Source organism: Pezoporus flaviventris, unplaced genomic scaffold, assembly GCF_033815535.1.
Source record: "Pezoporus flaviventris isolate CSIRO_AGI_PZ_B2104156 unplaced genomic scaffold, CSIRO_AGI_Pfla_v1 ptg000045l, whole genome shotgun sequence".
Classification (NCBI taxonomy): domain Eukaryota; kingdom Metazoa; phylum Chordata; class Aves; order Psittaciformes; family Psittacidae; genus Pezoporus; species Pezoporus flaviventris.
Genome location: NW_026892593.1, coordinates 11,194,028 through 11,220,539, shown reverse-complemented (window position 1 = coordinate 11,220,539; position 26,512 = coordinate 11,194,028). Strand labels below are relative to the sequence as shown.

The window sequence follows — 26,512 nt, the reverse complement described above, 5'->3', positions numbered from 1 at the left end:
CTAAGATTTCTTTTAGTAGTTTGTATCTCACCGTGATATTCAATTATGATTACATGCAGTTTCAGCCCCTTGTTCCCAACACTCTGTTAATGGCTCAGATATAGGATAGGAGGAGGTTTTAGAAGGTTACATTCTAAACTTTGTTAAAAAACAGCCAAATGAGTCCAAGTTTTACTGAGATCTTACTTCGTTCCTTACAGCGCAACATGCATTTCAGTACCTTTTCCAGTACTTCTCTCTCACCAACATACAAGGGCAATAAGTATTTCTTTAGTGCACAGAAGGCTTTAGTTTTTATCAACTTGTAACTGTTTTCAAGAACTAATATCCTTACTTTTGTCCTAAATCTGAGTTAAAAGACCTGAAGTTGAAACCATTAAGTTGCCACCTTACAAAGTTCAACTGCTCTTTTTCTCATCTCCTTCCTCAGTCTACAAACGTATCATAGAAATAATATAACCAAGTAGGAACAGGGAGTAGCGTGGGTTAAGAAAGCCCAAAATGTCTTGATTATTTTTCTAGTGCTTTTGTTTTCCTCCTGTCTTCTAACAGGGTTCTCCCTCTTTCTCATTAAAAAAAAAAAAAACCTCTTCCACACATAATTCTGACCAAAACCCTTAAGCTCAGGCGAGAAAGGGGCCTTCAGCAACCAGAAGTTTGAATCAGCAGTCCCTTTTGGAATGCAGGAAATAATTAGCCACCTCTGTAAACCACATGAAAGTCTGCTGATGTTAACGTACTCTCAAATTTCTGTTTCCAGGATATCTGTAAAACGTTCTCTGGGTGACTGCAACATGCAAGTGACCATTAAAAGGAAATAAAATATCACAGAAGAATTTTGCTCCCTCAAGAAGTTCCAGAATCACTCTCTGAATTATTATTTGCTCCCTTAAACTTGCTACCACCCGGGGAAAAACACCCCAACCACTTTAAGGAGTCACAGGTGAGTCCCCCCTCACCTGTAGGGGCTCAGACTCAACTCACACCCCTCAGGGTCTGACAACACCAGGTCTTGGAAGACACTCCAGGAAAGAGCCAGCTCCTCCAAAGATGGGAAGCCAAGCACTGTTTAGTTTCCCTGTCCTGAGATCCTGCTCCCCCCTGGACATCCCCTGTTATCACTCATTGTCCTTACTGGCCTTAGAGATGCATTCTTTCTCACCGTGCTGAGGAATTAAGAGTCTCTTTGGTGATTTCTTATTTTCTTTCAATGTGGTGTCTGCACTCCATACCACACTTTCTATATGATTTATTTTGACCATAGTGATCTCCTTGTTTTGTAGACTGCTGACAGTGCCAAAGTCTTCATTAGCCTTCAGATGCCATGTTCTACTTATGATCCATTCCTGAGCTATTTTCATTAATATTTGCATTGCACATAACCTTCCAAGCTTTCTTTTTGTGTCTCAGCCTCTGTGGCATTTTGACTAGCCTGCGGCAGCTTAATTCTTATTGACAGACTCCAGAGAATCCAATTCACAGAACTGGTTCCTATGCCCTTAAAGGAAAGGTGACTAAACAGATCTAAAGGGCATCATATCTCTTATTCTGTATTTGAATGTGATCAGTAATATACTTCACTGAGGTTGTGTTGCTGTAACAGGCAGCATCTAACCAGGTGACCTTTTACACTTTAATTTTTGTGTCTTTAAAGGTTGGTTATGTTGTGCGCTTTAAATTATTTCACGCTTTCATATTCCTTGTTTTTCATCCAAGAGACTTTCTTATTGCTACGAATACGGTCCATTATTTGAACAATATGTGTCCTCTAGGTTTTCACAAGTGAGCAAACCTACAACACAAACAATATCCTCTCCACTTATTTCTCTACTGTACTTAAGGAAAAAAAAACCCACCAAACCTTAAATTGGTCATTGATTGGTACCTGATTTCCTGATAGATCTCGAAATAAAAAATGGCCTTTGCTAAAGACAATAAAATGTACATATCAACAAAATGATGCATATTAAACATTAACAACTGCATAAGAATGGGATTTTTACAAGATAATTAAAGGCAGTAACACAAGGAAAACTGTTGAGACTTAACTGTGCTCCAGGAGCTTTCTTGACAAGCAATACATTAAAACAAACAAACAAACCAATACTGCTATTTTGGGATCTTCCTGCAGCAATCATTCATGAATGATTTAAAAATAACATCGCTGCTCTGAATTCGTTTTATTACATGGCTTTACATATGAGCAACATGAATGAGATGCATTTAACTTACTTAACAGCTATACTGTGTATATATTAGATACAAAGTAAAGACATTTTATTTCACGCTATTGCTCTACCACAATTGCTAATACCCCAAGCCATATGTTTTGGCAAAGACTTTGCTCGCACCCACGCAGTTCATAGATTACATCCTGTACGGCCCTGAAGTTAATACTGGATTTGTGACATGAGAGTTATTACCAAGGCAACAAATAGAAATCAAACAGTATTACAATTGCACTACAGGCAAAAAAGAGAGCAGAAGGCAAAAAAAAAAAAAAAAGAAAAAAGGGTAAAAATCCTATTAAAGACAAAAATTCTTCATTAACATAGAAAGAAATGGTAGAAAATACTGATCTGAATGCATTTTTTCTTTAAATAAATTACTTTGGGTTTAGGTTTTCTCCAAAGTGAGAGTGTTTCTCTAAATATGCTTTTACAACCCAAAGAACTATAGGAGCAGATTTTATGATTTACCATGTAAAAAATCACATTAAGGCAATACAAAACAAAGCACTATCAGCAGCCCTGTTGGCTGTTTTTCAGTGTTTTAATACAAATGTCACAACATTCTGGCGGGGTTATCACTGAAGATACATGAATTTGGATGAAAACCTGAGGGTAAAAATTGTGCACTCGTGCACATAGTCCCTGCTGATCAGATTTCATTAAAAATAAAAGATGTTTCAAATGAGAAGACAGCAGGATTTCCTTTCAAATAACTTGGTATGTTAACTGCTGTACAGCTCTTTTAACACATCTTTTGAGTATGTTATATAAATAAACATTAATATTTCCAAATTAAGATATTACAAAAGCCTTTGTACTGGCAACATACAACACAAACCTTAAAAGAAATTTACTTCTGCGAGAACATGACACTGAAAAATGGTGATTTATTAAAGACATTTGACTTTGGGTTTTGTTGGCGGTTTTAATTTTTTCAGTGAGATGTCAGTTACTGCTCAGAAGAATCCTTTTTAATACATCAGCAGCATTTAAAAATAATTAAGCAGTTCATTAGGCAGACCCCCTAGTAGATGGGTTCAGACTGCGATTAGTGATTTTCTGGTGTTATATCCTGGGGTTTACTATTACACATGCTATTCTACCCCTCAGTATTTTTTCTTTGAGCCAATAACCCAAGAAAGAACTCAAAAAAGACAGGAAAAAAGCAAAATATTTCACGTGGTTGTTCAGGTCATCAAATTAAAGGTCCAGGTTTGGGGAAGAAAGAAAAAAAACACCACCCCCACCCCCCAACCAAACAGGCTTTCAGCACCGGAGAAATAAGGAGAAGACTAACATTTAAACACTTATGAAATGGGAAATGTTAAGTGCCTGTTACAGTACCCCACATCAGCACCTTGGACATGCTTCCTCTGAGATTTAAAAAGGTTTTTTGTTGTCTATTTTTAAACCTGAGGAAAATTATAATGGAAATAAACATCTACTTCAAGATCAATTGATGGTTTTGGCAGTCTAGGGGTTTTTAAGTCTGTCTTGATTTTAGGGGGTTGTTGTTCAGCTTTGCTGGTTTATTGTGTTTGCTTTTTTTTTTATAATAAATGGATAGAGTATAAGAATTATTAGAAGAGAGGTGGGATGTAAAGTTTAGATTAAAGGAAATTAGCCTTTATTTTTAAACTTATATTCATCTCCTATGGTATGTCTACTAATTTCAATACCAGAACCGCCTAAATGTGTTATTTCTAATACATTCTCTATTGTTGCAACAGTTTAAGCAAATTAGAAATGATGAGTGCTTCTATTTCTTCTGAGACACTCAATCTAATATCTCTAAGCATAAGCACTAAACTGTTCTGATAATTGCTCTATATTTTACTTAATTTCATCCCATTACTTCCCTTATATAATATCTTGAAGTACTTCCCTGATCTTTCTGATACCCACACCTTCAAAACTTTAATATCAGAATTACCTATTCTTTGATGGTATACTTAGGACAAGGATGTACCTGTAAATGCCATCTTCCAAAAGCTCTGGCTATTTAAGACTGACAAAGCATGCAGCTTCTTAAATAAGATGAACGTTCTACAGCTTTAATCTAGTTAACAACGCCATCCTGATTCACTGGTTTGTTTTGCATTTTTTGGTTTTTTTCCTTGAAGTGGCTTAGAGCTGTGATTTTCCTTTTCTATTATTTCAAAAGGAATGAGAACACAAAATGGGCAGAGAACTGGGATTAGCAGTGAGAAAGCTTCAGCCTGAGGGGGAACCTTGAAGTCTGGTGTATAACACTGTCCAAATAACCCAAGCCCCAGGTTTTTGTTTGTTTAACAGTAAATTACAAATCTATGCCTTTAAACTGACTCGGATTAATTTCTGGCCATCACACAACAGGAGAAGAAAGATTCACTTTCTTTTTAATCTTACTTTTTAAAGGGGGAACAGCAGAGCGTGTTTGTAGTGCTAGCAGCACTGATACACAGGCGATTTGGCTTTAATGCAGATACACTCTCTTATTTGTATCCTAAACACCCTCTTCGCAATTATTGCAACTGATAAATTAACAGCCTGTGGAGCTAAACCACCAAACCCTTAAGCTGGTTTTGTAGGTCATCTCCATCAAGCACAGCAAGAGTACCTATGACAAAAGGTTTACTCTTTAAACAACAGTTCTAAAACATCAGAGTTGTTTAAAACACAGCAATTGATACATAAACTTTAACAATGATGTCACAGCCTTAAAAATGTTCAAGTTTACTGAACTGCCTTCTTGTGCTTCTAGGACATGTTACATGCATCTAGATCACTGAGCCCTGCACTTTGCTGGCTAAGTGCAAAAGTAAAAAGAAGGCTAAGGTTTAACTACTCCTTATAGCTCTTGCACAGGTTTAGAGCTATTTCAGATGTCCAGCAGCATGACCTGCTAGTTCCTCTCCCCATGACTCTAAATACCAATACTCACTACCACCCACCACCCTCTTGTTGGAAGGGTGAGGATTTGTGCAGGCCATGTTAATTCACCCCGGAGGCAGTCAGGAGCCTGTTTCCTCCCTGTAGAACAAAGGGTTCTTATTTTTTTTCCTCAGACCTGCTGCAGTTTTCCTTAGGCCAATGTTCTGTTTGCTTGTTTGGTTTTAGTTCTTGGATATAGCTATTGGCATCCTGCCGTCACACATTTATATTTCAGCCACTTCCTAGCAGATTAACTGAGGCAAACTCCCATTACCAGGTAATATTCCCTTCCCACATTGGTATTTTGTGCTGATCAAGAAGAAACATAATCAGAGCAGGGTCTGGACAAACTATGGTCAGACTTGACTGACACTGAGGGAGAGGTGAAGGCAAACAGAAAGCGAGAGTGGGAAGGATTGACTCTCTTAACATGGCCATTTCCCAGCTGTTGTAAATACTGCCTGTGGCTCCTGTAGACAGCATTTGATCAACAAGCGTTTAACATTTCTGTTATCTACTCCACCAGCACCTTAACGGCTGGCTTGTAGACTGTTTCTGTTCAACCTGAGGCCCAGCGCTTAAAGCAACATTTTGATCTCCAACTCAGTTTGTCCTTGGTCACAGTTCCAAAGACATCGCTCTTCTCTTTAGGCTGTGTGATAAATTTCCAAACTTAAGTGGACAGATTTCCACAAAGAAACTAACTGTTTCTCTCAAGAGCTGTTGTAAGTTATATAACATCATTTCTGTATAGCAGATACAACAGAGACATCTGGTATAAGAGGAGAATCACCTTTCTTAGCATGACTGACTAGACTTCTGTCTATCTGCTTTTCAAAACATATTTGCAGTCTATCAGAAAACACCTGTATGACATACAAGTCCAAAAATGCATCTCTTTACTGAAGTTTTTTAGATTAACACTTTGCAGTAGTATATAAAGCATCCTGAAGGAAGGACAGTATCATGAAATAAAGGTTCACTTCTCAAAAAAGGAAGTTATTGGAAATATTTATTAAACCTAAAAAAATATTTAATGGACTATTATCTGAAAAGCGAGTGGACAGGCAACATATGGTTTCTTTTTGTTTCATTAAACATCTTCTGAAGCCTAAGGGGAAAATGCAAACTTTAAGACAAAGCTATAAACAAGACAGTTTACTCACAAAAAAATATCGAAGGATGAAAACTTAAGCAAGAAGCAGCCTCAGTGTTATGGAGGCATCAGGGAACATTAGACCTGTCAATTACCAAGACTCCTCAATTATCTTGACAATGTTATGAAGTTCATATCTGAAAAGACATTAATGTAATTGTCTCTCCTTCAGTCAGACAGGAAGCACACTTGCTTCTGAGTATTCAAGAACAAATGATGTGAGAAGCTACTGGCCATGGAAAGGCTACATGACCGTCTGCTTGGTAATTACTCTGGCACAATTTAAATCTAAGTGGAAATTACAATAAAAGATATATTGCTCCTCAGTAACTGCTGTGGCTCTTGGATGACATTTTAGCATTGTGTAAGTTTTGGGTCTTGCTTTGTCCTGTTTGCTGTTTCATTGGGGGGTTTTTGTGTGTTTTTTTTTGTTTGTTTTAAAATCAATTCTGGAATACAAAGCGCAAGAAGAATGTGACCCACCATTACTTTTTGCCAGCAGAACTTTTGTTTACAGATCTCAACAACTATTTTCCAATATCCGAATCAATAGCCAATGCTATAGCAAAGTCTCAATTCAATGACTAACTTACTCATTATAAACCTGTCATAATTTGTAAATACATTAATGATAAATCTCTCCATGGCTGCTGATGCTGAACGAGTAGAGAAGGTTGCTACTGTGTGTGCTGTAATTCACAAAACAAATTATTTATGTAAAGATATTCAACAAAAAAAGTTGAAAGGTTTATCTGCAGTCACTGTCCTATGCTACCTATTCAGTGTCTCATTTCAGGAAAGTTTAAAAATTGGAACTTAAAGACAAGTGTGTCAGTTTGGATTTTCACCATCCCTCTGGGGTCAAGTCACACAACCCTGTAAAGCAGAAGTATCAAGTGCTGCTGCAAGCCTTGCTCCCCTCTTTGGCTCTAAGGCTGCAGAGGTACATGCTGCCTCATGCTTGCTTCAGCAAACAGAAGCAAAGGTTTACAGCTCCTCATGGGTTCCAGCTCTGCAATTGCTGCACAACAGACGCAGTGATTAAACCTGTCGGGAAATGTGCTTTGCTCCCATTAAACTCCTCTCTAGCCTCTACTAAACTCCAGAAGTATCCTGGCTTCTTTCCAGTCCCACTCCTGTTCTCTTTCATTCTGTCATTTACATTCAGTACAATATCCAATCACTTTTCATGTTAATTGTTTTAATATTCTTATCTTCAAACCTTCAATTTCCACTTGTTACATAATCTCCTTTTGTCCCCTTTTGTCTTTTCCTTCTTTATTTTATCCAGCTTTTTTCCCCACATCTTATTACTCTGAGCTTATTTCCTTTTCCACCCAGTATTTTCTTTCAGTCACTTTTTCTTGACAGCTGAAAAAAATGTTTCTTCTTATCATCTTTTTGTTGTTATTCTTTTGTTTCCTTGCACAGATTAAAAAAGCAAGACTGTTAGAGCTCAAAAGCATCTGTGAAACAAATCCAAACACCAATACATTTTACATGGGGATTCACTCAACTTTTAGGAGATGCAAGGATATCTTAACAATAAATAAACATTTTATTAACTAGGAATAAATGATCACATATACCAGCAAACAGCTTAACAAAAATGGTGAAGGCCATGAGCTCTTCCTGTTGACATATTATACTGCTTTTCTGCTGCAGAAAGCTCTTCTAACACAGTGTGAGAAAATAATGGCAAATTACGAAACTAGCATCACATCAAGCCAGTATTTCAACTGCAGAACAAAATATTTTGTTTGGCTTTCAAAAAGCCCCCTGAAGTTTCATAAGAATGAGAATAATCAAGATGATACAGCTCTCTCCTCAATCTTATCTCAGATTACAGTCTTGAGGGCACAGGCAGCCTGTGTGAACATCCATCGCCTCAATCAAAACTAGCAAGCCCCCAAAAGAGCAGCAGGAACTCCTGCACAGGCCACATTACCTGTGAACAGTTCTGACAAGACAATACTGAACTCCCTCCAATTATGGCTAAATTACTACTTACTATTCAAAGTAATTGAGGTTTTTTCCCAAAAGCTTTCTTCCCCATATTTGTCTGGGGTTTTTGACTGCAACAAAGCTGCAGAGTACCAGAAATGATTCCAGAAGTCTTTGTCCTGCAGGAACATTAGCATACAGCAAATACATCTATGTACTCTATTTGTGTTTTTCACCAATTTGAAAAAGTCAAATCCTTCAAGTCTCCTCTTCTTCCCACCCCTAAAAGGATTTTATTCTTTAAAAAAAAAAAAAAAAATTATTTTTTTTAAAGAAGAAACTGATGTGGAAAATCAGCTTCGAGCTTTGACTTAAAATTGGTCCTCCCTGAAGGCTTAACTATGGCCCACTGTGGGCTTGAAAATATCTGCACACCACTGTTTCAATACAATCCTGGGATATGTTACTATTAAAAAGCTAACTTGTAGTAACTGCTGTCCTGGAATATAATTTCCTCCACAGGGTCTTTTTCAGCTTCCTGTGAGCCAAATTTGTGACTCTAGGCCGGAAACACCGAGCTTCACATTTCAAGATGAGAAAACACCATAATGATAAGAAACAAAAAAGTTAAGCCATTTCAGATCTGCTCGTACCAGTGTGAGACACTCACATCTGAAAACGTATGACTTCATCTTTTACAGGTCAGATAAGCTGGCAAAAGCCATGACAAAAGGGAAATGTTTTTTTCCTGCTTCAGGCTCTCTATCGAACAGCAGTGGCACACTTGTTTTTCGGAAAAAAAATGAATCAAAGCAAAGGTCACTGAGCTTTATTCTTTTACTGACTAAATTTATCGTGTTAGAATTTGTTCCTGTGAAAGTCAATCTCCTTAGCCTATTTTTAAATTTTGCTCCTCTTTTAGATCCACCTCCTCAATGCAGAGGTTGCTCCACATGACGCTCTCACTAGCTCAGTAACATCCTCTACGTGATGAGAATTCCTGGTTCCTCGCGGCTGGATGTTATATACGTAAATGGCTGATTCAAACACAATATAAAACTATTTCTGTGCAAAACCTAGATCAGTTTATCACACAGTGAGATGGACAGATGACAGTCTTCAACAACTCTTACAAAAGTTCTTTTAGTTTTCCTCTCCCCATCTTCAAGAGGAATCCAACTACAGATGGACTTTGTTGCTCTCATGGGCTTCAATGTTGATATGCAATTTTTAATCAGAAAACACAGAACAGACTCCTTAATCATGAGAGCTCTAGATTTTTGTTGTTGGCTCCATGTGTTTCTTGTAGATATTCTAACGCTTTTTAGGATCTCTTCTACTACTGGGTACGTTCAGTCATTATTTTTAGACCCCTGCAAAATTCCTCTACATAATTTCCTACATATAACACTCGCACTTTTTGATTCAAACACTTGTTTTCTTAAATAGAAGAGTTACTCAATAAAGCATAAACAAATTGGGGAAGTACTAAATAATTTTGTGTTTTCTTCCTCATATTTTCATTTTACTTTCCTGCTTTGTGATTTCATCACAGTCTGTTTTCTAAAAAACCAAGCTTTTCAGACACACAAGCTCACTCCTGCGGCCTCACTTTCTTACAGTGAAATAAAAGATTTAACAAATACTTTCAGAGCAGAAATAGTGAAAACCTCAAGATGGAAGATTAGAACAAGTCAGGGCCCATCACGGATGCTGCCATGTTAGCTGGTCACAGTGTAAAAGTGTCCCATGGAAATACATAAGGAGAAAGGGAACCAGAAGCTAAATTCTCTGCTAGGGAAAGCCAGGCAACAGGAAGTCAAGGTCATCAGCCTCTTCTCCTACAGCCTAGAAAGGGGTATACCAAGAAAAGGGGATTCACAGCAGCACCAAAGAGACAGTGAACACCAACCATCAAACATTTTTTGTGAATGTTTCTGGAAAACAAGCTTGCAAAACCACTGAAGGAAAGCCAACAAAATCCTACAACCTCCAACCACAACCAATGCCTGTTTCCCTGCTGCAACGGAACAGCAATCCCAGAATGTCATAACATAACAAAGAGGAAAATAGTGCTTAGAGAGTTAATGCAATCTGACAGTTCCTTAAGGTACCATTCAATTACTGCATTAAAAAGCAATCACCAATTTCTAAGTAAGCAAACCATCAACAGACAGCTGCTTACTTACATTTGAAAAAAGTCCTTTCATAGAAGACTGTTTGCCTTGCATACCTGATAACTAAAAATTTAGTTATACTGGATTATTAAAAAATACTGAATATTACAAATGGTTTGCAAGCCAGTCCTTTAACAACAGTGCCTTCCTGTGTTTATTATAGGCATTTTCTGATTTTAAAGCTAAGATTCAACTGGTTTATAGTTGTAATTCTGTCCTCCTACACATCCGCAAGCAAATTAGGTCAATCACAAACTATTTGTAAAACCTCCTACACAGAAAGGATTTTGAGATTTTAAAACATACGAAGTCTAAAATAAACAGTCAACCTACCAGTGTCTTAAACCTTGTGAACTGCCAATTTTTTTGTTCTAGCCTAATAAGGTATCCTAAAGTAGTATAAACCAAGATGTGAGAATGACTGTCCTTGGCCATAAGTGGCAACCATATCACGTTTAATAACATTTTAATAATGTTTATTATATAAGCTCCCCCAGTTAACTTCTAAACTTACTTCTACGTTTGGCATCTGTAGCATCCTGTGGCAATGAGCTCCACTGTGCAATTATGTGCTGTGTGAAAAACTGTTTATTTTAAACCCACTGCTGCGTAAGAGCTAGAAGTCTTTAAAACTGTGTTATAAGAAATGATGAATAGTCATGCTCTGCCCATCTTCTCCATAACATTAGTAGCTTTATAATCCTCTTGTGTTTCTTCTAAGCCCATCTGTTTTCCAAGCTGCAGAGTCCTAACCATCCTGTTGACATATAGGTATCTCTTTCCCCATATAACTTGGTTTATCCTGGTGCTTGCAGACCAGTTTCCAGATTAGTCATGGATGTCATCATAAAATTATAATGCAACGTCAAGATCTCTTTATTGAGTAGTAACAATTTAGACTGCCACGCATGTTAGTTAGCCAGTTCCCTCCTGCAAGCATTATTGTGTAACACTGTATGGTTAATGCACTTGCCATTTTATTAACTTGTTATCTTGTATTATCTTCCTATAACTGTTCATGCTCACAGATTTGGAGGGAATCATGAATGGTGCATGAGTACAAACTGTTATTTTGCTGTTTAGCCCTTTCACAGACTTATTAAAGCAGCGAAGATCTCCACATAGATCCCTGTAGGAGTCTACTCTCATCTTATGATAACTATCCTCTATTCTTACCTTTTCTTTTTTTATTTCCCTATCTTAAAAAGTCATTAATCTGAGAGGGCTTCTCTCTTACCTTTGAGACCATCTTGTTTCTTCAAGAAGTATTAGCAGCAGCTGTCTTCAACTAGGATGGTTAGTTCATATGGAAGATACACTTCTAACGTGACCACAAACTTGCACCCAGCTAGTTAATAATCTGTTTACAACAGTCATATTTGCTCTTCATATTTTATATTTTCCATGTACACGTTCATTTTTCTTATTTATAAGCACGCATCTTCTCATTTGATTCTATGACAGTTTTAATTAATTTTGATAAGGACAGAAATAAAACTTTCTGGGGTGTAGCTGCATGCAGATTATGTATTTGAGTTACTCCAGACCTGCTGGGTGTACCCTGATGAGTCCAGGCAATTTGTTACTAATCATTTTGATCAGCTTGTTCTAAAAGTTCTTCCACTAACACTTGAATTTGAAACAGACCATCTGAGACATCTTAAGTATGGGCAGGAAGCCGCATACACCTATATAATTACCACAAATGCAAAAAGACTCTTTGTAAGATTTGGTGCTAAAGATTTATTTTCTGCTAGTGTTCTCCTGCCTTGATCCTTACTGGGCCTGGAGATTATTAGGTCTGTTGCTTCTGATGTGCCTGAATAGTTTCTCAAAGCTCTTTATGTGCCTGTCTCCTGGTTTTCACACAACTTATCAGTTTTGCATCCAAATTTGGTCACAATTTCTACTTTATGAAGTCTCTCTTCACCTGCTACAGACTTCCCTCCTTTGCAGTTTAATAATGCTGAATTTGGTGGTTTTTTTTCCCTCCTTGTGATAGATGGCAGGTATTTATCACTTAATATGGTAGCTCTCAATACCATTAAAAGCTTTATTCTTTCAGGTGTTCCTTTAAACAATTTCCTAACAAGCTTGCTCCCTTAGGTGTAGTTCTCTCTATAAGATATTACTGCAATATATTTTACACTTGCTCTTAGAACAGTATGGATATCTTATTCATTATAGTTACTCTTGTAGGAGAGCTCAACAGTAATTTCACCTCAAGACGGGTCTTGTACCTACATATTTGTCAAGAGCTACTCCTCTTGTGAGCTGACAGCTTATCACAAACCCCAATATATGTTCTTCACTTCTACCTTTACTGAATCCTCATACACGTAACAACCACGTAAAACAGGAAATGTTTCTTCCCTCAGCATCTTACCTCTTTTAGCACGTCACAATAATGTTCTATCATGGTCAACAGTCTAACCCTCACTGTATTTTGATATACTTGCACATAAATTCAAACCATAAGTGTACCTTCTTGTCTTGACATACACAGCTTTGACTGTAAACCCTAACATAGAATAATGTATCTCCAAGACTACAATTTGCATTCTCATCTCTATGTAAATGTTTGCCCTCACGCTAACACCCTCTTGTACCAATTTTCTGAGACACCAAATATACCAATATCTAGATTTCAAACCAGCATTCCAGCTCTCACACTCCATTTTTCACATTTCAGGTTTTCTCCAGAAGCCCATGTACAACTGCTACTGGTCTGTCTTTTTCTAATACTTTATAAAGAGAAGCAAGCAGTAAATACATACATGATGGTGTTAATCCCTGACAGTTGTTGAAACATCTGCAGACCACAACCCACAATTAAGGCTCTTCGAGTTGGAGGGTATGTTAGCATTCTGCAGATCACAGGTCCAGCTTAAAAACAAAACAAAACACACACAACAAAAAACAATATGTGATAGTTCTTAAGTGATCGCTCTCAAGTCAACGTTCCCAGGCAAAACAGGCTTTGCACCTTAGTTTCAAACACACTTGGATTATTACAATACTTTCTGAACAACTCAATCGTTTCACTTCTGCTTTTCTGCATGGTACTACAAAGACGATTTTCAGGAAGCCCAGGCAAAAAAAATGAAACTGCTTTGTACACAGTGCATAACTCTCCTATATCATATTAACAGATTGCACATCTGCTGCAATTGAAGGTACTCAAAGTTATCACAGAATATCATTGTTGTTTCCTCTCTTAAAAACTCTCAGAGTTATTGAAAGGTTATTTCAGAAATGCTGTGACCCACTGCTCAGATCTGGATCTTGCAGATACAGTGCTCTCCCTAGTCCTCCAAAGACCCAATTCCCACAAATCAACTGCAAGTGTGGGTACTTTGAAGGTATGGGGTAGATCTATTCTGCACAGCTGTAAAGCCAGCAGAGAGAGCACAAATGATTTGATTTTTTTCCATGCTTTTGGTAGCAATGGTATGAGGCTGTATTCAGAAAAGCAGAAAACGGTTTCTCAATTAAGAGAAAAGCAAAAATTTCTGGCAGAGAAAGTTCTGTTCCCTGTTAATTTTGCTGTTTTGTTTGTTTTTTTTTTTTAAAGTAATATATCAGGCAAAACTTTAAAATACTTCACTTCATTATTTACTTAAATTTCTTTCTGTCCAAAGTGGTATTTGGGGCAAACACAGTCTGGCGAAAAATTCTATGTTTTATACATCTTACCACATCTACTGTACCCACTCAGAACACCAAACATAGATCACAATAGCAACAGGTCCAAATAGTTGAAAAAAAGGGAGATGAAGAGGAGATTTTTATATTTTCAAAGTCTTTCCTGAACATACAGAAAATATTAAATGTATTGATTCAGTATAAAACCTTGTATGGGTCTGTTAGCAAAGAACCATTTACATGCAAAGAGCTTCAACATCAGAAAGCTGATAATCTGTGAACAGACTCAAGAAGGGGGGTTTGATAATATTTTCTTCATTGAAAAATAATTAGACCTACCTAAGGCAAAACTTAGTTACATAAAAACCATTCTGAATTCATATCCCAACTGTATCATCACTGAGCTTTGCATCTTTATTAATAACAGCAGAATGCAGTCTGACAAATTTTCCAGCTATACATTCAGACAGTACATCCCACCTGTCTTGCCATACAGCCCCATCACTATCTTCCAAATGTCTTTGAGAAAATCAAGTGACAGATAAATAGAGCCAATCTATGTATCTGGCAATATATTCTCAAGCAAGACACATGGCACTGCTGGGTAGACAAGTATATCAAAAGGTTTAGCAGTCAAATTGGCAAAGTGGAAAAACAACAAACCGGCACCGACTGCTGGTTTGGAGCAGTTCGGACCTCAGACACACTCCTGGATTTCTAACAAATGCAACTGTAAGCCTTTATTCACAAACAACAGCCCTCTGGTTTCCACACTTGGCATCACACCTGAGCATGGAGGAGTTGGGCTTAAAACTCTCTCTGGCAATTGATACTGCAGCATCTGTCATGAACCCAGGCTGCTGAATGCCTATGAGAGAGAGATCGTCTGTTCTTCATAAACTTTATATGTTTATGAACACTTAATGGAGTTCAAAATGCATCTTTATCTCCTAAGGACCTTACATCCAACCTAAATCTTCAAGCCCACCATCAATGACTATGCTCACTGAAAAAGCTGGAATGCTACAGCAGAAGCTGTTAGGAAAGGAAGCAGAAATGTCCTAAGGAACCGATACAAGATTTCTAACAATTCCTGAGCGACTCAGCTATTTGATGAAAGTTATATAAAACTCTACTCACAATACAGCATTGCACAAAACAATTGGAAAGGCGGCGTTACAATGAATAGCTAGAAATTATAGCAGCTGTTCCCAGACAATGCTTGCATCTCAGAGGGAGTCATGAACTCTCAACAAAACTTCATCACAAAATCAGTTTGTATGCCTGAAGTGGGGTCCTGCAGAAATTTTTAGACCATGTAGTAAAGTTTAGACCTTTACTTTAGATCTTTAGAGCCTCCAGTCAGCTAAATGCAGTACATACTTAAGAATTTTTTAGACTTCTGATTAATTGCATCAGAAAGAATTATGCTAAAAATCATCATAATGGCTCAAGTCAGAGATTTAAAAGTTTTACTCTAAATCTGTACCATGGCAACTGCACATATCAATAGGCATACACAAAATTAAAGGATATTCTTTCATAAGATTCACAGCCCTCAGGTTTGCAAACCAATAAACTGAATGAAAAAAAACAGAAGAAATCGTTAATCTCTATATTAAAGGAGCTTTACAAACTCCACTAAAAAAACCCAAAGGACTTTGACTGTGAGGTGGCTGTTTTTAAAGCAGAAAATGAGTGTGAAACTTTTTTATTAAAATTATCTAGCCCTCAACCCAACTATACTATTTTTTTTTTCAATTTTCCTACCATCAAGCCTGCCTTCCATCTTTTGTTGTGTTCATATATTACAGCCTTCTTACAGGTTGTAATATATGAATACAGCAAACAAATAAACAACTCTAAGCAAAACACGTTTGTTATCAACAGAGAATGTGTCAAAACTAAAATTATATACGTATGTATGAATTACATACATTTTTCTTCTGAAAAGAAGTCTTCCAAAAACTGAAATTGTACTTCAGGCGTTTCTGATAACCATTAAGTCTGCTGTTGGTTATTACAATAGATTAAAAAGGCACAAACCAATAAATCTTTTAAAAACTGAAATCTTTAAAAAATGGAGCAATTTAATTGCTCACAGAACCAGAGGGAAACAGATGAGGCAAAATATGCATCACAAAAAAAACATTTGACAATTTTTATGATGGAAAAGAAAAGAGATATTTGCCTCCAGAAACCGGTAGTTTTTTGCTTATGATAATTCAGCCTTAATTGCTGTTGTTTTCTCTTCAGACAGGCGATTTAGAAACATTCCTGCATTTGAACTACTCCATTTGAACTTGAGAAGCCACCAAGATGTTCGTTTTCCTTCTTCTAATCTATGAATTAAAATGAAGTCAAAAGGATGAGACCCATAATCACAATGTCATGATTAATTTAAGGAGACAAGATTTGGTTGGACTTTCTGTGCTGTGGTTTCAGATAATTACTTTATCTGAAGTAAATTTCCTTAATGCATATGTTTACAAGGGTTCAAAATATGCGACAGTAAAGGGCAGCTGAAGCTTGCTGTAGGAGTACAAAATGGCAGCAATAGATAAAGAGTAATGGAAAAATAAGGATACTGCTGCTGTAGAAGGTGACATTACATGAAGTGGTGATACATGAAGTGGACTGCTGTGGTATAACTGGCCTTTTCTTATCCTGATCTAAACTGTCTACCTAACTAGACATTCGTCCTTCTAATTAAAGGGCAAAAATAGGATTTGGAAGTCTGGCTTCACATCCAAAAAAGCCTTAGCAGGTTACACTGAGCTAAACAGGGGCAGAGGAGCTGTTCTTGTCAAATCATTGCTTCTGGAAAGAGAGTGATGCTTTTCAAATGTTTTAAGAGTGTTATATGAAACTTGTGACGCCAGCTTCCTCTATTTTAGCTGTTATTCTTGTTACAACCCATAAGAAAATTAGGTTTAGAAACTGTGAATCACCTGTAAGGCACTTTAATTTTCCTCTGTAGGTAAAATGGATTGTAAGGCAATCACAGGAGTCTGGGTGTGATCCACTGCCAATTACAAGATAGAGATGCTTTACAATAACAACAAAGCAAACCCTAGTTCTGAAAGGAATTTAAATAATGAAAGCTAAAAAAACAGAAGAATGGGTATTGATGATGTCTCCACATCTCCTTACGAAAATCTACTGTATATACTTCCAGGGAAATAAAAATATTGTAGATAGACATAAAACCAACCTAAAAATCTGCCAGCAAATGCAGGCAGACAGCTGGTGCCTGGAAACCTCATGATCCCCCTTTCCTCAAATTATTAGTACAATACCTGGCAAAATTTACAGCCAGCAAAATATGGTTAGAGACCAGGCTCTGCCAAAGTCATCTGCAGGTTCAAGCATTCTTTTACCAGCTAATCTAGGTAACAGCTTGTAGCAACAGCTTAAAACTATGTAGGACTCCTGCCAGCATTTTGTGCTCTTGCTGTAGAGGATTGTTTCCAAAAAGGCAGGCTTAGCCAAGCAACAAAGCAGTCACTAATCAGTTTAGCATCAATTAAACTCAACCTTCAGATTACTTTCTCGGACCTGTGCTTGTCCTAATGCCAGTCAGCACTCTCTCTTCCATCCAGCTAAATCTTCAAAGAACCAGTCTACAGTTAGAAATTGGACCAAAAAAAGAAACTTCGAGCTGGTGATCTGGATAACAGAAAACAGATATTGGAATCTTTCCTATTTTTCCTTTCTTTACAAAAAGACAGCTTCCAGTCCAGCTTTCTCTGGATCATCTACAGAACATTCCTCCACCTAAAACTCCTCCTCTAAAGCACTCAGAGCTAGCTCATTTTCTGCATATGAATGACACACTAAAGCAAATACCCCTTCTGTCCTGGACTATGACACGAATATTTTCTAAAAATATCAACTGTATTCATTTTTCCTTTCTGTAAAATTTACCAAATCACAAGATCAAAACTGCAATATTTATCCTAAGAAGATATAGAACAATTTTACTTAAGTACCAGGCTCTTCCCCACTGTCTCACAATGTTTCCAGAAACACTGGAAGAACCACTCCTAGTAAGGGAGGAAACTTCCTAACTCATATAGTTCTCTAATCCTCTGAGAAAGCTCAAATAAAGTTTGCTTGCTTGAGTCTATTTCTGTTTGTTTGTTTGAGGTTTTTTTTGCTGTTGTGGGTTTTACTTATGCATAGCCCCCGATCAGCCAAGAATGAGAAAAGACTGTCAGCTTGCTTAATAACTCAGTGGTTTTAAGTTTTCCACAGCAAATATATCCAATGGTATAATAAGACACCCTGCTCTAAAAGCAAATAAAAGCTAATTAGACATAACCAGTTTGGTTCTAGAGAATTAAGTAGTCCAGGGAGTTTTATCATGCCCAGATGAACTGGAAGGTTGGGTTTTTTTCCTCAGGAAACCTATATTTCAAATAAATAGTACCTCCAAAAGATCTTTTTAATCCACACACTGAGAACAAAACCACTAAGAATAAAGATTTTTAGGGTTTGTTTCTTTTTGACAGGAAGTTGAGCTGGTCTTTTGGGAATCCTGAAAACAAAGCAGTTTTATCTGTAAAGGGAAAAAAACTATCTTTCCCTTGATAATACATTCTTTGATATAAAGCTTTGGTGATGGAAAATCTATATGACTGAGTACTTGCACAAAGGCAGCAGCAGTTGAGAATACCTCTGAATAGGACAAGAAGCAGTGGCAAGTAGGGAAGCAATAAAAGGAGCTCATTTTGGCTCTGTATGACATGTTCTTTATAGAAAGCAGGAAGTACTGTAATGAAGTCCTTTAAAACTGGAGAAACCATGACAAAACAGATAGCAAACAGAGAAGAATGGGTATGTAGATGATGCCAGCAAGAGCTGAGAGGCAGCACAGATAAGAGTCCATATGGGTGGAAGAGGAACCCCAGAGTGGTACTGTCAGACCTCTGGAGTGGGGGAATGAGGAAGAGGAAGGCTGACCTGTTTCTTTGATAGGAAAACAGGGGTAGGGACAGAGAAAAACAAGGATCACATTGTGCTTTCCTTCTAGCTGTGGTAGGCACCTTAGAAACAAAGCAGTAAGGTATCAAGGTAGACTTGTGCATACCTGCAGTCTGCAGTGTAGTTTTAGCAAACATTTCTTCACATGGTCTGCTCTAGAACTGCTTTACACAGGAAGCAGTGATGTGACCCTCATTAAAGAAAGCAGGTGAGGAAAGATAAAGTGATGTAGCATCACACAGACACAACCAAAATAAGGCAAGAGTTGTAACAGCCTGAAGAGCTTCTCTCTCTACTCATCAAGCAACGAAGTGCAGTGCAGAACACTTAGCAATCTGGAATAAAAAAGTTTTTTTTTCCCTTTGAGTTAAGGAAAGATGCCTAAAAGAAAACTGCAGTAAGGGCCGTTTCAAGAGTGCTTTTGGGTTTTTTGCCTTTTTTATGTGTTGGTGGTGATGTTGCTGTTGTTTTCAACTAAAAGAGCACCAGAAAAACTGATGACTCTGTTCCCTCAAACCCAGTCAGTAACCTACTCTCAAGCTGATCTTCCCAGCTGCTCCTGTATTAACAATCATACAGATACTGCAGTTTATTTCCTGGGAAACACACTTCAAACCTTACATTTTTTAGGGTGTTTTCTGCCCAAAACCTTACTTCAGTGATATTACTTTTCCCTCTCCATCCTTTGTTTCATGCCCTAAGCCAGCAGTTTAACAGTGAAAACAGATTTCCAGTCTTTGCCCTCCAAAAGAATACGACACGGGGACACATTCCCAGGAGGGAAGAGGAGAAAAAGGAAATTTAATAGAACTGCGAAAGGAGCCTGGCGGTCAGTGCAAGTCTCCATAGAAACTTATGGATGCAATCTGTTGTGTGTTACTCTTTTTTATTAATGGCATATTTAGTTTATACCATCTCCTTAAAAAGTTAAAAAAAAACCCACATTTATCTAAGGGCCCTGAAAAATTCCTCTCACTTATTTAAAATTCAGATGCCATTAGCAATAAAAGCTTCATTAAAAATAAAAGGAAAAAAGTTAAATTAGAGATGAGATCCATATTTAAACATTTGAAAAACCTGTTTTGAAATCAGTATCATTATAGCACAGCTCAGTTAGGTTCCAGAACGATCAGAGGAGAAAAATCAAAAAATCACTGTAGGTTAAAGTCAAAGGACTTTCAAGTTTGGCTTCCTAACAAGAGAGCACCATCAATGGGTGCACAGATGACAGAACAGCAGACCAGTTTGAAGTTAAAATAAGTCTTTAGAAACTGCTTCAACACTGTTTTACACTGAAGCGTTTAAACTTGAGCACAAAGTTGAGTTCCACTAAAGACAGAAGGGCAGATACACACCCAAACAGTTCACTGAACAACAGCCTAAGATCATACCTTACCTAAAAATACTAACTAATTTGCTACCTTTTAGTATTAACCATCTGCTATCAGAAACACACAGGACTCTAAGACAACCACTGTCACTCAACCACAGCATGTTCTTCAGCAGAGAAGGCCAACCACATCCTGGAATAAAGAGCAGGCACATTGCCAGCAGGTAGTTCTTCCCCTCTACACAGCACTTCCAAGACCCACAGCTACAAGGAGCACAACACCTTGCTTCATGAGCCTGGAGGAGAACCAGCAAAGGTAGACATGGCTGGAACGCATAACATACAAGGAGATGCTGAAACAATTGGGATTGTTCAGTTTTTTAAAAGAGAATTTAAAGATTTCTGCTATCTACAGCCACCTGCAGAGGGCCAAAGAGAGGACAGACTGAGATTCCCCAGAGGTGTGCAGGGGTAGGACAAAAGTCAAAAGACAAGTTGGAATGCGCAAGATTTGAACCAGATGTGAAGTCTGTTTATTTGGACCCACGGAAGTAGTCAAACACAGAAAGAGATATGCAGACAGCTTGCTGAAGAACCTGATGCGATTTGGCCTGATTTGATCAGGGATTGGATTAGGCACCCATCAGAGATCCATGATTCTTACATGAAAACTACATCATTCTAAAATTTGTGCTGGTACTGGTTATTACAACCAATAATAATGAAAGAGGAAGTTTGGTACTCATAGTAGTCAAAAAATACCCCAATAAAATCCCACTCCATCCCAAAAAATCAAACTGAATATTAGGAATTAATGGACAATCATGACACTGTATGATAGCGCACTTCATTCTAATCCTATTAAAACCTTAATGGCTTTCCAACATTTATTACAAGTACTATTTTCACAGTTATCTTAAAGAGTGACTGAAAAGCCTCCTTACATACGGATCCTGTGAAACTCTGCCATCTCCCTACTGACAACAGTAGATCAATCCCTTTTTGCAATCTTAGTCCTAGGCTTCATTAATCAAGAACCTCTCAGTCACACTGGACTGACAGCTTTTACCCTGAATTTATAACTTCTGCAGAGAATGCAAACCAATATTGAAATCAGCAAGTGTAAAACACTTGACTACTGGGCCTATAGGGATGCTGGGGATGGACTCTTCATTAGGGACTGTAGTGATAGGACAGGGGGTAATGGGTTCAAATTTAAACAGGGGAAGTTTAGATTGGATGTAAGGAAGAAGTTCTTTACTGTAAGGGTGGTGAGGCACTGGAATGGGTTCCCCAGGGAAGTTGTGAATGCTCCATCCCTGGCGGTGTTCAAGGCCACGTTGGACAGAACCTTGGGTGACATGGTTTAGTGTGAGGTGTCTCTGCCCATGGCAGGGGGGGTTGGAACTAAATGATCTTAAGGTCCTTTCCAACCCTAACTATTCTATGATTCTATAACTGGTATGAAATATGACATAGCAATAAGGGAGACCTTATTTCAGCCTTTCAGTATATTAGAGAGGGCTTAGAAGACAGATGGGGAGAGACTTTGTACCAGGGTCTGTAGTGACAGGACAAGAGGTAATGGTTTTAAACTAAAAGCGAGTAGATTAGCTTGTACAGAAGGGAGAGCCTCTTCTCTGTGAGGGTGGTGAGGCTCTGGCACATGTTGCCCAGAGAAGCTGTGGCTGCCCGATCCCTGGCAGTGTCCAAGGCCAGGCTGGACACAGCTTGGACCAACCTGGTTTAACGGAAGGTATCCTTGCCTGTGTCAGGGGGTTTGGAACTGAATGATTTAAAAGTCCCTTCCAACCCAAACTGTTCTATGACTGATAAGAGCTGTATGCAGTTCTGATCCCCTCTGCTTTCTCACCTTCATCTCAAAAAAATAGGAATACAGTAGAAATGGGGGAAGATTGAGAAAAGGACAAAAAGAACAATCAAATCAATGGAATGGTTCCAACACAAAGCACTAATAACACTATTTTCACAAGGCCCCTGCGTACTAAAATGCATATACAATTATACTATATTAGTATACTTATGTCTGGATTCACAACAAGCTAGTATTAACAGTCTGTTTAGTGTGATTCTGCCTTCATTATCATAATAGGCCTCTGCTTTAGCTACAGATGAAAACAACAAATCAAGTACACCGCGCTCAAGCTGGAGGAAAAAAAAAGATTAAGAGTGGGAATTTAAAAAAGTTGCACAAAATCAAAAGTGCCACAATGAAGACGAGCAGAGAACATGGTTGTTTCAAAAATAAGACAACAAAAGTCCTGTATAAAATGTCAGGTGCAAAACCAGAAGCATAGGTGTGACCCACCATGTGTTGGCCGCTATCAAAGCAGAATGGTGGCAAAATAGGCTTTGTCTGACATGGCACGGCCATTTTTACCAAATTGTCAAAAATCCACAGTGTAGTGGACACATGGTTCATGTCTGGGGTCCACGGACAACAAGCAAAATATATGATCTACTGTAGATCGTATCTTGCTGCAGCAGCAATTCCAATTCAACCACCTGCTTAAGTATTAGCAGTGGCTGAAGTAATAATTTACAATATAAAAAGTCAGAGAACAGATAGGAATCTCTTGGGCTTTGATCCTAAGAAATGTTTTTATCACAAGAACTGGAGATTATGAAAAGCTGAGGTTCATAACATCTTCCAATCTTTCAGTTTCTGGAGGATTCTCATACAGCCTATGTGAATTTTTATGTTCCAGCCACTCTGGAGTTTCAGGCATAACAAAGTAGATCCCTGCAGCACTGAAGAACACAAGGAGAACCTGCCCTAGTCAACAAATGAAGTCTAAATAAAAAATAAGTAAAAGCTAGATAGGCACCAAAACAATCCTTTCTTTAGAGTTGGTCTACCTACACCCTCCTGTAACAGAAAATCACTATTATAATAGAATCAGCATTAACCATCTACTAAAAATACATCCACTGCAGCAAATTGCTTTCAGATCCTCCCAGGTATCCCTAAAGATGCCACACAGGATCATGTTATGTTCAGCTTCTTAATTTCATTTGCTAACGCTCATTTTTGTAGGGGGACAAAAAGCAATGATGGAAACAGAGTAAGCACCAGGGCACTTACAGCAAAATCAATAAATAACCTTCTATATGTAAAATACACAAGAAAATCCATGCTAGACCAACTGCTGCACATGGAAGATGCTGTTACAACAAGCTATTTAAATAGTTCTGGTCTGCTCAGGTTCCAGGCCAAATCTATTGTAGTTAAGAAGTAATACCTTGAGAAAAAACATCTGCATTACCACCTTGTTGACATTTTTAAGGTTTCAACTTTAAAATTATGACTTGCATAAATGCAGCAAGCACTCTCAGCTGAAACACTATTAAAAAAGAAAAATACTTAAATTCCTTTCATAAAGGCAGTAAGAACATAAACTGCATTAAGGAAAAAGCTGATTTTAGGACCAACATGAATTCTTACCTAGGGCTTCAGAAGCACATGTGCTCTACCTGAAGTCAAAGATGACACAAGGCAAAATTCATAGAGCAATTCACAGCATCCCAGTGGAAGTATCTGGTCAGCAACTAGTGGTTACTGATTAGCATTTCAGTTTCCCCAGGAGCTCATGGTTTTCCTAGATTTGAGGGTAAAAATATCACTAGCATTGCTGGAATTTCAGGTAACCTTCCTGGCTTCAGGGCAAACTGGAGACTTCCCACTAATGATCAGTTGTCACTCAGAGAAGGGACAGAATTCTACCCAGACATGAACATCCTCTCTCATACACAAGCTATTTTTCCAGAGGTGAAACAACTTCTTCTGAAAAACAGATGTTTCAAGGATAAGCACTAAAAAGAACAGAAATTGTATCAAGTCCTACCTCCTGTTTACCAAAAAAAACAAAAGAAGGGGGCTATTACTCCACTTAGAATTTGTCAGGGTGCAGAGTCTGACAAATCTGAAGGCATCAACAAAATTGCTTCATACCGTCAGTGAGTTACAACAGTCTGGTTTGGCACTGGACTGGGTCAGGAAACAATGAAGTTAATTTTCAGTGTCAGATATAAGAAGCATCTGCATCTTAATTTGGATACCAGGAAAATATTTTCATGTCTCTCAGTAAAAGCATCATTGCCCAACCGTGCCTCCTGCCAGCTGTCACCAACCTATTATGCAGGCTGCAAGGAAAAATTCCTGGGCAGGAAGTCTGGGGGAAACTTGTAAACAAAAACAGAGGGTGAGCAAAGCTGGAAGAAAGCTGCAGTGTTTGGACCACCTACGTTTCAGGGTGGATTTCCAAATAATCTCCATTCAGTGACCTCGTATTTCCTGCTTTCACTGAGCTGACACAGTCACTGACAGAAATCACTGCTGTTGATCATGCAGGCTGTGAAGCTAATCTGAGAAGCTAATTCATTTCCATTCTCCATCTATACACTTATTTGTATGTTCTCTACATATCTACATCTATATTTATTCTGCACCTACACAGGTAGGATGAAGGTACAAGCAGACAAGCATGGCAGAAGGTGGAGAGTGGAGGTAAGAATGACTTGCCTGATTACAGCACATAGAGAAAAATAAGGCAGAGAATCAAGTTTACAATATAGAAATGACACCACCTTTGATGAACTGACAATCTCAGGCTGACTTTGAGCAACCAGACAGAGAAAGATTTCAGCTTTGGAAAGAACTAGGGTAATATATGCTACATAATGATGATTTTTCATAGAAATTGATGGACAAGAAAAAAGCCAACTATGCTTACAGTCATAAACTGGTTTCTACAAGTTTTTTTTTTCCAGATAATTAGCAGCCTACAAATGCATGCATGACCTAACATTCATCTGGAGGGAACAGTAGATGTTTAAGATCAAACACAGTAAAACTTGCAGAGTAGCGCTGAGATATGAAAGCCATCTGACTTGATGCACATAGCACAACTAAATACAAACTGATCATCTGCATTACCAAAAATTACTCAAGTGTAAATTCATACTTGGTATAGTACACTAAGTGCAAGCTACAAGAAAAGTTTAGCCATGGCATGGCAACTTTGAGATCAGTTCCACCACAAAGAAAAGCGATTTCCTTAAGGACAGAAAATACTATGAAGTCCTTCCCTCCCTGAAGAAGTGCTAACTTTGACTGGGGTAAGGGGAGGATATACATAACCCACCAGACTCAATTACCTTCAGGTTTAATAACATGCTTATACCCTAAAATGTACAACAGATTTTAACACAGAAGCTCCCTTATTTGTGTCAAAAAATGAATTCCTCTGGGCAATACGCAGTTTAAGAAGCAGTATGACCATGTGCATCTTGGCAAGTAAGGCAGTGCAGTAGGCAGGGATTACTGGGTCAAAGTTGTTTGAAGCAGAGGTCCCTAGATGTACACGACATGCTATTTTATGTCAGATTAGATTTAGCCTGGTCCCCTAGGCAGAACTTCACCATGCATGGGGCTGTTAGAAGCTGCCCTGAGACTCTCATTGATTAGAACTTTCATATCTCCAAAAGACTCCAAGCCCATTGAATGCATCCCTAGAGCGAATCTCCAGTTTAATTTCCCCTGAAGGAAGTTACTCCATGGGCCTAACACTGTTTTGCAGTCTGAACAAACAGTACATGAGGGTGACGATCAGAGACAAGAAGAGACTCACTGAAGAACTATGCTGCTGTTCAGAGCCAAAATGTTAATGCAGGTGCAGTTCAATGCATCTTTTAGTAGCTGACAGCAACCAGAATGCTTCTGCATAAAACCACAGTAGGAAAAAAAGCAATTTAAACTGCTCCTATTAAATATTAGGTTTTATTTAAAATTCATTTAGAAGACATATAGGACAAAATTAATTCAGTATTTTGTAATGCTAGCACAATGTATTCAATCGTGGAGCAGCTCCCTGGAGGTTTGAGTTTTATTCTTTTTCCTACCTATTATTTTTCCCCCTCCTCATTACTAGTTTTGCAAGTTCATCCTAAAATATGAGAGTCACCTCAGGTCCTTTACCACTGTTGTCAACAGCTTTTGGCAAGAAACAGAATGCTTTTTTATTTTCCTGTAGGATTTATTTTATTTCTCACAGAACTGTAAGGTCCTATTCCCTTCAGCAGGGCTGTACAGCTTTTTACTAGACAAGCC

At 38.0% G+C, this 26,512-nt stretch overlaps 1 protein-coding gene across 2 annotated transcripts in view; it reads right to left on the bottom strand.

Annotated features, from left to right (window-relative positions):
• SLC2A13 (solute carrier family 2 member 13) overlaps positions 1-26,512 on the bottom strand; it is a 162,337-nt gene that overhangs the window by 75,330 nt on the left and 60,495 nt on the right. For both annotated transcript variants that reach the window (XM_061467451.1, XM_061467452.1), the window contains exon 4: positions 13,199-13,307. In XM_061467451.1, coding sequence (XP_061323435.1) covers positions 13,199-13,307 — 109 coding nt within the window. The remainder of the gene's footprint in view (positions 1-13,198; positions 13,308-26,512) is intronic.